Source organism: Phasianus colchicus, chromosome 2, assembly GCF_987193195.1.
Source record: "Phasianus colchicus chromosome 2, bPhaCol1.hap1.1, whole genome shotgun sequence".
Taxonomy (NCBI): domain Eukaryota; kingdom Metazoa; phylum Chordata; class Aves; order Galliformes; family Phasianidae; genus Phasianus; species Phasianus colchicus.
In genome coordinates, this window is record NC_143437.1 from 57,918,775 (window position 1) to 57,932,904 (window position 14,130).

The 14,130-nt window shown below is 34.9% G+C and overlaps 1 protein-coding gene across 2 annotated transcripts in view; it reads right to left on the bottom strand.

Moving 5' to 3' along the window:
* The window catches only part of LAMA2 (laminin subunit alpha 2), a 335,772-nt gene that overhangs the window by 47,921 nt on the left and 273,721 nt on the right, over nucleotides 1-14,130 (bottom strand). For both annotated transcript variants that reach the window (XM_090135808.1, XM_090135806.1), the window contains 3 exons: nucleotides 13,856-13,994; nucleotides 7,935-8,037; nucleotides 951-1,067 (listed from right to left, as the gene is read on the bottom strand). In XM_090135808.1, the coding sequence (XP_089991934.1) occupies nucleotides 951-1,067; nucleotides 7,935-8,037; nucleotides 13,856-13,994 (359 nt within the window). The remainder of the gene's footprint in view (nucleotides 1-950; nucleotides 1,068-7,934; nucleotides 8,038-13,855; nucleotides 13,995-14,130) is intronic.

Below are 14,130 nucleotides of genomic sequence, written 5' to 3' on the forward strand. Positions count from 1 at the left end.
CAGTTATCTGAAATCATGAAGACAACAACGTGCAAGATGAATCATTTCTCACACCAAGTTTTTACTTGTAGTCTGGACCTTCCAGATCTACACAGATCAGAGGGAATATAGACTTTCTTCAGAGACTTTTCTTAAGCTTGTATTCAGATTATTATAATGCAGGGCCCCTAAGAAATAAAAGCTGTATCAAATGACTGATACAAGTTCCATGTTTTCTAAAAAAAACCCATTGTAGATGGGTAAATGTAAATACATTGTAGCTCACTATCTCTCACCATCACAACACAAAGTAGCTAACATCCCAGCACTTAAGGATTTTAATTGATATAACAGTGTTTTTTTGTTTTTTGTTTTGTTTTTTTTTCTTTCTTTTTTTTTCCCCCTCTAGTGCTGGTAGATAAAACTATTAGTAAGTTTGCTTAGTACTTTAGGGTTCACTGAGAAAGGCCTGTTCCAGTTCCAAGACACACAATGACAAGTTGACGATGAATTGATATTGCAGCATATATCAATGAGAACGCGTTAGAAAGGTATGACAAAAAAAGCAGATTCCATTCTGATGTTTTCTTAAAAGTCATAAGGTATTTAACTGTTCTTATGTTATCATAAGAGGAATGGTTCATTTTACATGAGTTTCATAAATATGCTTTTCCATGTTTAAAGGAAAGACTGCCTCAGGATGTATCATTGTTTCTGAAATCCTTATTCTTTCTGAAACCAATCTTTTACAAATTACAGAAGTGGAATTCCTTTTACTGTGTCAAAATACAAACTTATAAAGGTATCTGTTTTCAGGCCAATTCTTTCTAGCTTATCTGTGCCTTCTACAGCATCCTGTGGTCAAAGTGCACGTGACATGGACCAGATAAAAATCAGACAGATTTTAGATGATAGAAAATGATGATATAGGGCAGAGATAAGTCAAGCTTTGCAGTACTTTTCCAGCTTACCATTAGGAATGGCTGAGAGCTTCCCAAAGGTTTCATTCAAAGTTTTCAGGAGAATAGAATTCTTCTCATCAGCATTTTTCAGTCTGTTCTGCATGCTATCCAGGTTATCTTCCTTTTCTATAATAACAATAATTTGCAAGTTGTTTAACATTAAGATATTAAATAATGTAAGTAAGTTTAGTAAATTCACTTGTAGGTATCAATGATAATATTTTCAGTTTAAGTTCCCTGATTCTATTGTATTTAAATGCTTTAGTTCATTTTACTGTTCTGTTTATCAGAGGTTTTCCTAAGGTTTACAGAGGAAAGAAAAAAAAAATGCAATCACAGATGGAATGATTTACTGAGACTCATAAAAATGATCCACTGGAAGATTCAAGTATGAAGTTTAGTCATAGCCTTGATTCCTATATCAAAACACTACACGCATTTTCATATTAAAGATGTTGCTTGGGACAAATGATTTGACCACTGTGTGGAAAGAGGCAAGACTGATCATGTCAGCTTACTGCACCATTTGGAATGACTAAGGCATAGCTCTCATGTATCTTCTAAAAAATAACCCATGTTGATGTAATATTTGAGGAAAACACACTGTATCACCCTATCATTAATATGAGGAGACTACACTAACAGCACATTATTATGAAAGATGTACATATATATATATATATATATATATATATATGAAGAAGTCCTCCTAATAAATCAAAACAGTTGTACATTACAGACTGTTACAAACTGATGTTATCTTTTATGGATCATTTCTGTTCTTCATCGATTGCTTTGAATAAAAATTATGGAGGGAATTTAGGAACAATATTCAGCATTAGGAATAATTTTACAAACTCTCAAAAATGAGATTCTAGCTAATCTTTACAGCTATTTAAACATACATTTTTTCAAAATTTTAATGTTAAGTTTGGCACAGAAAATGCTTAATGCTTAAACAACTATGTTAGGGAGCATTTTTTAATGTTTCTTCATATCAATATGGAGTTCTTCAGAACTGACAGGTGGTTATTTATTACCTTAAAGGCATGCCTTGTTGGGAAACTAATTCAACATTATAGTGCTTGATAGCAAAAGAAGGAGAATAATCTGTGTAAAAGTAGTTTAAGATAGAAAGTATGACAATGACCTTCAGATATATGACTGGTTATTGAAAATAAACACGTGCTTTCTGGATACATATTGAAGTAGGTCCTGGAATAGGAAAATTACTGCAGAAGAAATTTCTCAGTGAATAGGTCACATACTTGTGAAAAACAGAAAGTACCACTTTTAAATAAGGAACAATAATTAGACATATTAGATCTCCAACAGCATCAGAGCTGTAACTCTTTGTGAGAGAATAAACAGAATTAATGGGTTAAAAATGGGAATCCATAGATTCTAAAAGAGAAAGGTTTCTTAAAACTAGATGTGCAAAGAGTAACTTGAAATTAGAAAAATCAAACAAAATGCGTATTACCTTCAAGAAATCATTAACTAAATCTTCCAAGGCTATTTCCAAGACAGAAATGGTGAATGGAATGCAAATAAGTATCATATTTTTGTTGCTAGATCCTTTGAAATGCCATTCAGGTAGGGATCTTTTCGCCTTATTTAAATCAGAGCAACAGTTCAGGTGTGCCTAGAGGCAGGTCTTCATTCTTGCAAAATGCCCCAACAGAGGACAGTTGGTGTCATGTGTGAAAGGCACAGTTAACAAGAGAATAAAGTTGGGAGGAATCTTCCATAAATTCTAGGATTATCCTTCTCCTCAAAAATATTTCTAAGTGGTAGTTTTTGACTCTGAAGATGAATGAAACTACTCCTAATTTGATGTCAAACTAGGATGAACACACAGGATTCTGCTCTTAAGTGATCTGAGACTTTAACTGAGTTCATTTGTCATTAACTAATAATACCGACAAAACTGTTTTAACTTCCTCCATTCAATTTTGAAATCACGGTGCCTGATATTTCTTTTGCGTCTCTGGTGGCTTTTTTGTAATGCTAGTGTTTATGAAGTGTGTTAACATTCCTGACATGTTTGATTAATTTCAAGTGGTGGTATAGTAACTTTGTTGCATTAAATTAATATAAATAAGTTCTTTTTCTCTTTACTCTGCCAGATATCTCTCAGATTATCTCTCAGTTATAGAGAGAATTGCAGAATCATGCTTCCCCACTTCTGTTTTCAGCTTTGAAACCGTGACAACAATTTTTATGGATTTTATTAAGTGAAGTTTCCCTAGACTCCTGAATTTGAATACTGAAATGTAATGCATAATATTTTTTTCTTTTAATTCCTCAAATGTACTGTGTTTTTGTTAAATATTAAAATAATGAGGCCATAAATAAGTGCCTTGAGGGAGCTTTTCATGGAAATTGTTTACTTTGCACAGTGATCATATCATGAAACTATATTTTTAAGTAAATTTCCCTACTGTAACTCAGATAGCTTCTTTGCTAATTTTGAGCTAATTTAGACTATGAGTCACAAACTAAACTAAATTCACTTCAGGTTTTCCCCATCCATTAATCATTGGCATTAACAAAGGATGTCAGATCTGTAATTTGAAGCCCTGAGATCCTCAAATTAATCATATAGGCGAGGTAAAATATGGGCAGCTACAATTTAAATTTTTGCAAAATGCATAGCTTATCTGACTTGGAAGAGGTCAGCGGGTCTGTACTGAAAGATGCCAGGCACTGTCACCTGACATTAAAGTGTTGGTTGAGAAATATCTTGAGAAAAATGTGTCATTCCTGTTTCCACTTGATTAGATCTACACAAAGATGGCACAAGATGCTAATCAACGTACAGGGATTTTTTGGTTCAAATCTACAAAACTATCCATGAATCTCTAAAACTAAACCCCAAGGGGTAAGGAAGATGCTGACTGACTTTGCAGGTATGAATCTTTACATTTTCTGGCTTGGTTAATCTAAACAAATACTTTAAATTTCTGGTAATATTTCCATGATTAAACATTGCATTATAGAGTAAGTATCATCCCTTTTCCTTCTGAGTGAATAAAATACAGTGAATCAAAAATATATATATCTCCTTACACTCATATGTTTCATTAAAGAACTTAGTTATTGTTTGTATGCAGTGATCCATTTTTACAAGAGATGAGTTCTTGCAAATCTCCACAAGCACATACGTATGTGGCATGGGTTAATTAGTGATGGCATATCACCACTGCAATGTGACTGGAAACAGGAATCTTCTGAGAGTAGGACCAAACACAGTTGAGACTGTATTAGAAGACAGTATCATAACATGATACTGTCTTAGAAGGTATCGTAAGGCCATGTTGCCCAATGTATTCTCCCCACAACAAAATAAAGGTTGAAATCTCTTGAGAAGCTACACACACAGCTGTTTTTACTGATTGGATATTGCACAAATTAACTGGCAGTTACATGCATCCCTTTCTATTATGTTTGTTTCTATTATGTTTGTTTAGCTTCTTGCAAGCAGCAGTCTTGCTCTCCTCATTCTCATCCTGTCAGGAGGATGAGGAGTGACAAGCTAAATTTTTAACCTGAAAAGAAGCAAGATTTACAAATTAACAGGGAGAAAGGATTTAATTAGAGAAATATGGCTAATGATGGTTAACTTTTTTAAAAGAGTCTTTTCAGTATCATCTCATGTACAAATATAACATTGAACATTTTGTACAAATATTAGGCAATAATTTCCTGAATGCAATATGCCAGGACAGCAAAAATTCAAAGCAGAGGAAAATACACAACTAAGGTATATAGCTGTGCCTGCCAGCTGGAAAATGTTTTGGCTAAAAATATTCACTTGTTGTCAGACAAAACAACGCTCCTCAACCTGTCAATTCTTAAGCAAAAGAAATGACATGAGTTGAATTTCAGTAGCCACCTGACACGGTCTCCAGCTGAAGAGGTGTTTTTACATCTTATTTTTACTTTTCATTGATCAGTTTTGACAAAGCCCATATATCGCCTCCAAACTGCATTGGGCAAGTATATTTTTAAGACAGTAAATTCAAAACTATAAGGAAGAAAAACTGCTCCTGGCAAACTAAAAATCCCCCAAGGCACAGAGAGAATGAAGCTGACAGGCAGTAGCATTCACTCATTTGTAGCCAAATTTTCAAAACTCCTTCTTAGCTAGTGCAGTAGATACAAATTTTCTTTCTTCCACCAGCGTTATTCCTTCCAACTTATATACCCACAGAGAATAGAATGATTAAATCTCCATTTTAATAGCTTCTGTCAGAAGCTTTGCTTTGTAAAGTCCGTTTCAGCAGTTTTTGGTAGTAATATAAAGCATTTTCATGATTAACAGCTGTTTTATACCTAGTGTAATTGACCACAAATCAGGGGAATGTCATAACGTAGCACGAAAACACTCCCACCTCTGTCATAGCCCAGACTGGATTTCTGGAGTGTACATTATTTGAGATTTTCATTACTTTAACTAATGTACTACCTGTAGTTCAGGCAAAGAAATTTTTAACTAATGATTATTTCTGTCTACTAGATCATTACAGAGTGCCCGTCACCCATTCTTCACTTTCAGTAGAAACCTTGAACAGGATGGCTTTGTAAGAAGTATAGGAAAATACATCTCTTCCTGTTAGTTTTACACTCAAATCTCACTTTTATCCTGAACACATCAAGATATACAGAGAGATTATGTTCATAATACTACTAACTTCATCACTTTGGAGAAAATGTAGGGTGGGAAAAACAAGCTGTTTTTTCATTTTATCCTTATGTATGTCTCTGTGGATCAAGATGTGGAGTGTGGACATGTTTTATTGGTTGCAAAAAGGCATACACTGAAAGTTCAGAATGTTTGTGTATACGGAGCATATTAAATCTAAAGCGTATCAGAAAACATTAGGAAAACTGCATCTCATTAACATATCTTCAGTAGGGGGCAAGAGCCCAGATGAATATCAAATGCTTGCACCATAAGCACTGCTCCCTAGTTACATTAGGTTGCTTTATGAATCTTTAGAATGCTTAGATCAGTTCAGAAACCTGAAACAGATATCAGCTGAAATTCTCACTGGAGTAAAATGGGAGAACAACATCATTTTTTTCCAAAAATCTCTAAAGAATTGTCTTACTGAGGTCACATCTTTTTTTTTTTTCAGGGTTAAATTGGACAGACCTGTGAGCACACAGCATTGATATATATCCAAGTACAGACATTTTGATTTTGTCCTTGAGAACAGAATTGAAAGAGCACTATTACTCTGATGTAACCATCCGTGGAGCACACAGAGCTATAGACTACACTCTGTGGTGCAGAGAGGCAGTACTGCCTTTTTAGTGTGTCCAATACACCAGCTATGGCAAGATGGTGCAGCTTACTTTCCAGCAAGGGGCATTAGCAATATCCTTATACTTTCCACTTCAGCCATGTTATGTAGATAATCTGTTGGCCTCCCATAATAGTTTTATGATTTTCTGAGAAATATTTACTGAAACATGCTGGCCATAAATTAGTACTGAATCTGGCAGCAATGTCACAATAAAGAGTAATCTAAATATAGACACGAGATTTACTTGTAAGTGTAGACAGTTATTTTCTCCTTAGAGCTACTAAAAGAAAATAATGTTTTTAACTTTCAAACTGTATAGATATAGAAGTGTAATTGACACGATTCATAATTTTGTTTTATGACTTTACTAAACATTACGTTTACTTGTTAACTAGCTGACACCCCAGAGCTGCCAGAAATAAATGAAAGTGAAATAATAGCCACATGATGACTTTGTGTTATATGGATCTAATTTTTAATGTTTTGTGGTTTTTGTAATGCATATTCCAGAAGGCCAGTGAAAATTGTACATGCCAAAATCTCAAAAATTAGGCTCCATTATAAAAAACTTTCTTGTTTCTAATAAAAATTATTTTTACCTATCCTGTATGACATGAAAGCTTCAGGTATCATCTCTGTGACAGACAGCTAAATCTCAACCTTGAATGTTTACTATTTGTATTTTTTTCTAGTTCTGATGCATGAAGCAAACAAACTTAATTTTAGCTTAATTTTCAAACCCTGTGATGAGCAAGAAGTTTCATATCATAGTTGTTTTTCTCCCATCCTTTTTAAAATTTCTTTCGTGCCTTAGATCTGTTTTTTTTACCTAAATAAGTAAGTACTATAACTTTATCTGTAATTAATTCCATATTAACCCTGTAATAGCACAATAGCGTCAGCCAGCTGAATCAGAATAAAGCACAATGTACACAGCATGAAAAGATTTTTGTAACATTAAATTGACTGGAAACAATCTTTTCAAAATATATACTAAAATAACAGTATAAAAGGGAGGCAATTACAGAATACTAATTTGGAATAAAGCACCCAGTTACCAACTTGAACATATTCTATATAAAGTAATAGGAAAACTAGTCCATATTTGCATGAGTGACCTTCAAAAATAGCTGTAGACTCATCTAATTGGTCTTCCTCAAAGACCACCTCCCACTAGCAGATCTAACTTCATATTCCTTCCCTATACTTCCTTTTTCTGGCACAATCTCACAAGCATCCTAAAGAGATTAATTCTCTCCAATTGGCATTGCAAATCCTTCTTTTGTATTAACAAGAGCAAAGATATAGTGTTGGGCTGGGCCTTGTGCTATTTTTCTGATAGAGCATTTACTAAACCAGAACCTGTTTTTTTCCCTTCCTCTCTCATTTCCACTTACTCTCACCCTTACTGTAGTCTTCAGGAAATGACTAAGACTCCATCTTAGCCTTCTTATCCCAGAAATGGACACATCACCCTAAATGCCTGGGATGCTTGTCCCAGGCATTTGGAAGTGGAATAGAATATTTTCAGTTGATACTTTATTCAATTTTTAAAATAGAAAAGGAAATATACTTTTTTTTTTTTTTTTCCTACTGACTTGGCTTATTTATAACGGTAACAAAGCAGCCTCACAGTATTTTTCTTGCATTGTACCTGGATCCCACATATTGAACATACCTTTAACATCATTTTCTAGCACCATGGCATCATTAAAGACCCTGAAGCTTTTCTGAAGAGAGCTCTTGGCATCATCCTTCAGTGATCCTTGAGGACCAGATGTCTGCAGAGAAACAAACAGTGTCATACATACAGGAACGCCTGAAGTCATTAAAGATGTATGAAAATGATCTAAGTGAACAATCATATAAATTTTAAATGAACATCAATGTGCTCTTAACCATATCTCACTGGTGTTACATTGGTTTTCACAGGACTAAAAAATGTTTTTTCTCTAATTTATTTCCTTTGTTTTTACGGGAAGCCAGTTCTCCTTTGGAATATCAGCTATGACTTCAATAAGAAGAGAAAATGTTTACATTGTTACAGAAACAGATTTGACTCTAGAAGCAGAACATTTTCTAAAACAAACAAGCAAAAATCTTTCAACATGGCATTCTTCCTCCAGCTACAATATTTCTCTCTAGAAGCAGCTATAATACAGAAGAAGGCAGGCTGGACCTGATGATCTAAATTCTAATACAGAAAACAGAGATGTCTTTAGAGATAAAGTCAAGAATTGTAATTGCGAGGTCAGTAAAGTGAAGATGCTATGAACCAAATAGAATTTAAAAGGAGGAGCAAACTGCAGTTAATCTTGAAAAAGTCTTATCACTGAATAACCATCCTACTATCTATCATGTCATTAAAGAAAAAAAAAATCTTTGTTTTGAAATCTCTCTTCAGTGCAGAGATTGGTAGTGTTATTTTTCTAAATTAGATTAGTATTTTCAGTCGGTAGGAAATGCTTTAGGTGCTGAACCAGTTACTGCTCAGTTTGTAACAATGAACTCAAGTCACATATCATACTGAATACATCTCTTTGAGAGTACTCTTGACAGGCAGATAACAATCTGTATTAGTCATGGGTCAGCCTTGTTACAAGTATGTAATTAAGAAGCAGCCATTCATCATTTTCAGGGGCAGATATATATACTAAAAAATGAACTATGTGTCAATTAAATGACACAGTTATTAATACTATTCATTATTTATATAATGAGCAAGAGGTGATATTTTTCTAACTGGTGAATTGTTGTTTTTCAATGATATATTAAAGAACATATATTGGAATCACAGCCCGTCTCTTTAAAAAAATCTGAAAGAATGCTTTGGATAATCTAAAAATTCAGATTTTTTTTTAAAAGGGATATCTCAGGGCACAAGTAGCCTTATGTCACTGGGATGCAGCTATCAAACATTCCTTGTAGTCCTGAGGGATGTAAACTTATGCTCAAGTTTCATCATGTGATGAGTGATTATATTAAACCTGGACCTTATGATTGCTGAGCTCACTTGAACTATTAGGCTGTGTATGCAAATTCTTCCCCATATCAACAAAGGCTTTATATTTGAAAGATTAACAAAACTAGTAGCTTATAAATTTTATTTTTAACACCTAATATAAGTAGCACTGATAATACATAGGTCACTCCAAAAGTAATGCTTCCTATTTATTTCCATGGAAACCATGATAGATATGAAGAGCACAATATCACTATTTAATAAAGCAAAATTCTCAAAAGACCAAGAGCAGTCTTAACTGGTTGAAGAAAGAATACCTGGCCAGATTTTGTGGCAGATGCACCTGTCAAATCATTTCAAATCATCATATGTCAAATCAACATAATTTTCCTGTTAGAATCAGAACTTGGGTCCATGTGAGAATGGATTTCAAAACAATTGTTGTTGTTATTATTAAAACACCAGAGAAGTTTCAATTCAATAGAAAGAAGCTGGAAGGCTAGATTTGCAATGCAAAAGCAAGTTCATCAAATCAGAGACAATAACTGAGTCCAGGCTGGCAATCAGTTAGAAAGATTTCAGCAGAAAGTTAATACTAAAAAGTCCCTGCAGAGGCAAATATACTCACACTGATTAAAAGCTTTCTTGTATAGCTATTTTCAAATAATTCTGAAGGGAATGATTATTTAAAAAAATTGATGCAAAGCATATTTTTTCCTACTTTTTTTTTTTTTTTTTTTTTTTTTTTTTTTTGATCAAGAGATGTTGAATTATGATGAAGATAATAATTAAAAAAGTAAACATTTTCTGGCCATGTAAGGTGAACTTGTTCCCAGCTTGCAGCAAGTCAGGGTCACGCTGAATCCCTTTATGATTTAATAAGACTGACAGCTAAATGATTTTGATATTGTTTTCTAAACGTGCATATTTGATATAAAAATGAAAAAAAAAAAGTAATAAATGATTGTGATTCAAGACAAAATGGAAAATCACTGTGTCCCAGGAATCTGAACTGTATCTAACTCTGTCTGTACCAGAATGTACATAACACGGGGACAGTAACTTCCTCACTATCTGTCTCCATTCACAACCCCCATCCTCTCCATACAAACTCTGTGCATCTTGACTGCTTGTAGCATCTTGTGGTTGGATTGAGATCTCATTATGTATATATCCAAACAACACAATCTTAACCTTGATTTAGAGGCATAAGTGCCATTATATTAAGTTAATACAAAATGCTGCCACAGAAACCATACATCATCCCTCATGGACTTTCCAATAATTTCAACAAGGTTTACAGCAAAAGAAAAACATCTACCAAATTACAAAAAAGCTCCATGATTTGATAATTAACAATTATTACAGGTAAAGAAGAAATTTAAGAAGAAACATCCTCTTAGACTTTCTGGCATTTCTGTGAATCTTTAACTCTGTACTTGTCAAACCATTTACCTTCTGCAGGAGCAGAAGAAAGATTTCAGCCCACAGCACTCTTTTGGGATGGAGCAGATCCCTCCAAATCTCCCAGGGACGACTTGCGTGCTATCAGGGAGAAGATTACAGGCCGCAAGTTTGTTTAGCCATGGTCACAGCATTCCATGAAGACTCCCCCATCAGTAGATGCTGGGCAATGTCTGAACACAGACAGAAAACTGATAAAGCCTTGGCGCAAAGGTATTTTCTTTCTTTCCTGAGGTTTCATGAGAGGATGTAAGCATGAAGTAGGTATTGGTCACTGACAGAAGTGTAGGTGTAGCTTCAAGTATATTCATAATCCTCAAAACTACTCCAGGTGATTTATGTATATGAATTCATCTGCACACTTATAAGCTGTTTTACAGACCTAAGCCCTAATTTCTATCTGTTAAATACAGTTCTTCCTTACTTTTAAAATAATTTCTTTTTCATATACATTCACATTCTGAGAAGTTTTCACCTCTGTGAGAGTTAAGGTCAGTTAATTTTCACCAGTCCTGGGTACAGCTGAGAATTCCAAAGTACCAAAACATTATGAATGGATTGCTTCTCAGGACATCCTCATGTCTGGATGAGAACTGCTAGGCAGCTTTATGCTGTTAGCATGCAAAGAAGCCTAGGGACCCAACATAACTACTAAGGTCCCACTTCAAAGGGAGTCAGAAGAAAGAAGGAAGAACATTATAACCTACCATGTCACCTGTGGTACCAGTCACTACTCTAAAAAGCCTATGAAATAAAAATAATTTTTCAAGATGTATTTTAAAATTATGATTCTGATCCATAATAACAAGCAGGATCAGTTAACATGACTACCCCTCAGTCAGTTACTGTCTCGACTAAGTCACAGGATACTGAAGCAGCCCCAAATGCTTGGGATTTCTCATCTGTGATAAATTTATTTTTCTTTTAAAGGGAAGAGCAAATCCATCATAAAAAGCTTAGGAAGAATTTTTCTGTCATATTTTTAATACATTTTTTTCCCCAGTCATTTATCAGGCTTCCTGTAGTCACGATGGATTTGAAGCATCGTTTTGTTTGTGCTTTAAGCAACATTAGCTTAATTGAAAATCAAACTAATCGTCCCTATTAAAAACAAAAATAACTCCAAATTCAGAGATATCACTGAAGTTTCCATAGATTAATCATTCCATTGACTTGCAGGGTACGCTCTAAAACTCAGCTCAGTATTTACCACTGCTAGTTTATGCACCGGTTTGCTGCTATTGGGAAATCTTCCCCACACCGACCTAACACTATAATTTACTATGAAAGGTTGATCTTGGTGACATATCTGCTAACTTCTGGAGATCAGAGCCCCTTACAGAACATAGGCATCCACAATAGATTCCATAATAAAGAGAACATGGTTCCATTTTCACAAAGAGGGGTGATTATCTCTGCCTTCTACACCAGGGCCCAAAGAGCATCTACACAAGAAGGAGGGGAGTTTCAAGAGCCTTCTGTGTGAGTGGGCTCAAATCCACAAACACTGACTTCTAGGAGAATGCTTGAACAACAGCGCTCCAGACAGCAATGACGCACTCCTCCTGTTGAAGCTAGACTTAAGTTCCTTGGGGCCCTCAAAAAAAGGGAGCCTGATTTACTGATTTTAGCAGTTAAGCTTATCAAATAGGTGAACAGACATTTAGCTCTTCCCACAAAAACAGACTTGACACGAAAATATAGTGAAAGGATGATTGAACATCACAAATATCAGTTAAATTTAGTCCTGAATCCTATTATTATCCCATTATTATTTACCAAGTAATATAGAAACTTTACCATGCTGTTCAACAATGTGATGGTAAGCCACTGATTACCACTGTGTTTACATTTAAAGGGCTGTAGCTCTCTCCATTTTCCTCTTAATCAACTCCTGTTGCACATATACCACACCTAATAAGAACAGGCTTCTTCATAGAGAGGAGAAGCTTAGAATCCCTCCTGAACTTCCTGAATATCTTAGTATCTTCTCTTGCTACTCACTTGCATCATACCGCCCGGCTCTTCACCACCATCCCTTTCAAAATATCTATCCACTTCCTCTCCATGGTATAATCAGCCAGTTCACCATCTGATATAAACACTTTTGAAGTCACATCGTAATTGCTTGCTTTGTTTCTTGACTGCTATACGTGCCTTTTTCCCCTAATCAATCCATAAAACAGCTTCTTGCCTTACTCATTGTGAGTCACAAAAGGAACAAAGGATAGCTATCTGCATTAAAGTCTAATGCATTTAAAAAAAAAAAAAAAGAAAAAATCCAGAGGTTCTTATTTACTTCTGCAGCATAATTAGCAGTTCCAGCAAAACAAATAACTGTTTTCAGAGAACTTGTACATGCTAATGTGTGAGGTGACATTTTTTCCTTTCAAGAGAGAAATACAGTAATTAATGTTATTTGAAATAGAATTTGACAACTGAAAATGTCTAAAAATATTTGTGTATTTGTGCAACAACTAGTTTGCTTTATCCCTCTTCTAAATATGGAGCTTTCCAGCACGTTAGTGCTTTTAGTATGCTTGCAATCCATTCAACTGAAGTAGCTCTCTGCAAAATACGTTTATGCATGTGCAAATGCTGTTACTGCAATTTGTTTCTGTTCACCTGCAAGTTTCTGTATTAAATACAAGGTGTTTCTGTATTAAATACAAGGTCTACCAACTCTCCTTCTCACAACATTGCCACTGTTTTATTTCTAGGCCCATCTCCAATCTCCTTATCCATTACCCTTTTTCCCTTTCCCCTTTCCCTGGGCATGGGTCCGTGGGCCCACCTGCCCCATTAGTCAAGGAACTGGGCCAAATTGGCCTGTAAACTGCTGACAAATATAAACTGGCCTTATCAAGTATCACACGACCTAACACTTCATTCAAAGCCATCTCATAGTAGCTGTTGGCTTGATCCTTAGGCAGAGAATGAAAGGTAAAAGGCTGATGGAGAATAACAAGAAGGAAAAAAAAGAGTAAAGTACAGGATTTATGGACAAATTGAGATATAGTTAAGGTATATGCAGCTCTGGCATTCTGTTGTCAATACAAGAATCTGCGGTGGCAGGGGTCTCTCAAAGATAATAAAATATGTAACTGGGAAAATGTTCAGGACAGTTCCACCAAAAATCTAAGTCTCTTTCCCAAATGACTTATTTTTCTTACCGCTTGCATAGCTTCATTTGCAAGAGCCTTGGCTTCCTTGGCAATTTTTTCAGCTTCATCTATGTAATCCTTGATGTTGGTATAAGCATTGAAAGCAAGCGTGGCATTGAAAGAAAGGTTTTTGGCTTCAGCAAGGATTCTGTTGGGATAGAAAAAGTAAACATACAATTAAATCTACTATCAGAGCTCAATAGAATATAGTATCCTACTTTAACAATAAAGGCTGTTGGGTTTGAAAAAGATATTTCTAAGACATTGTGTTAGAGAGAAATGCT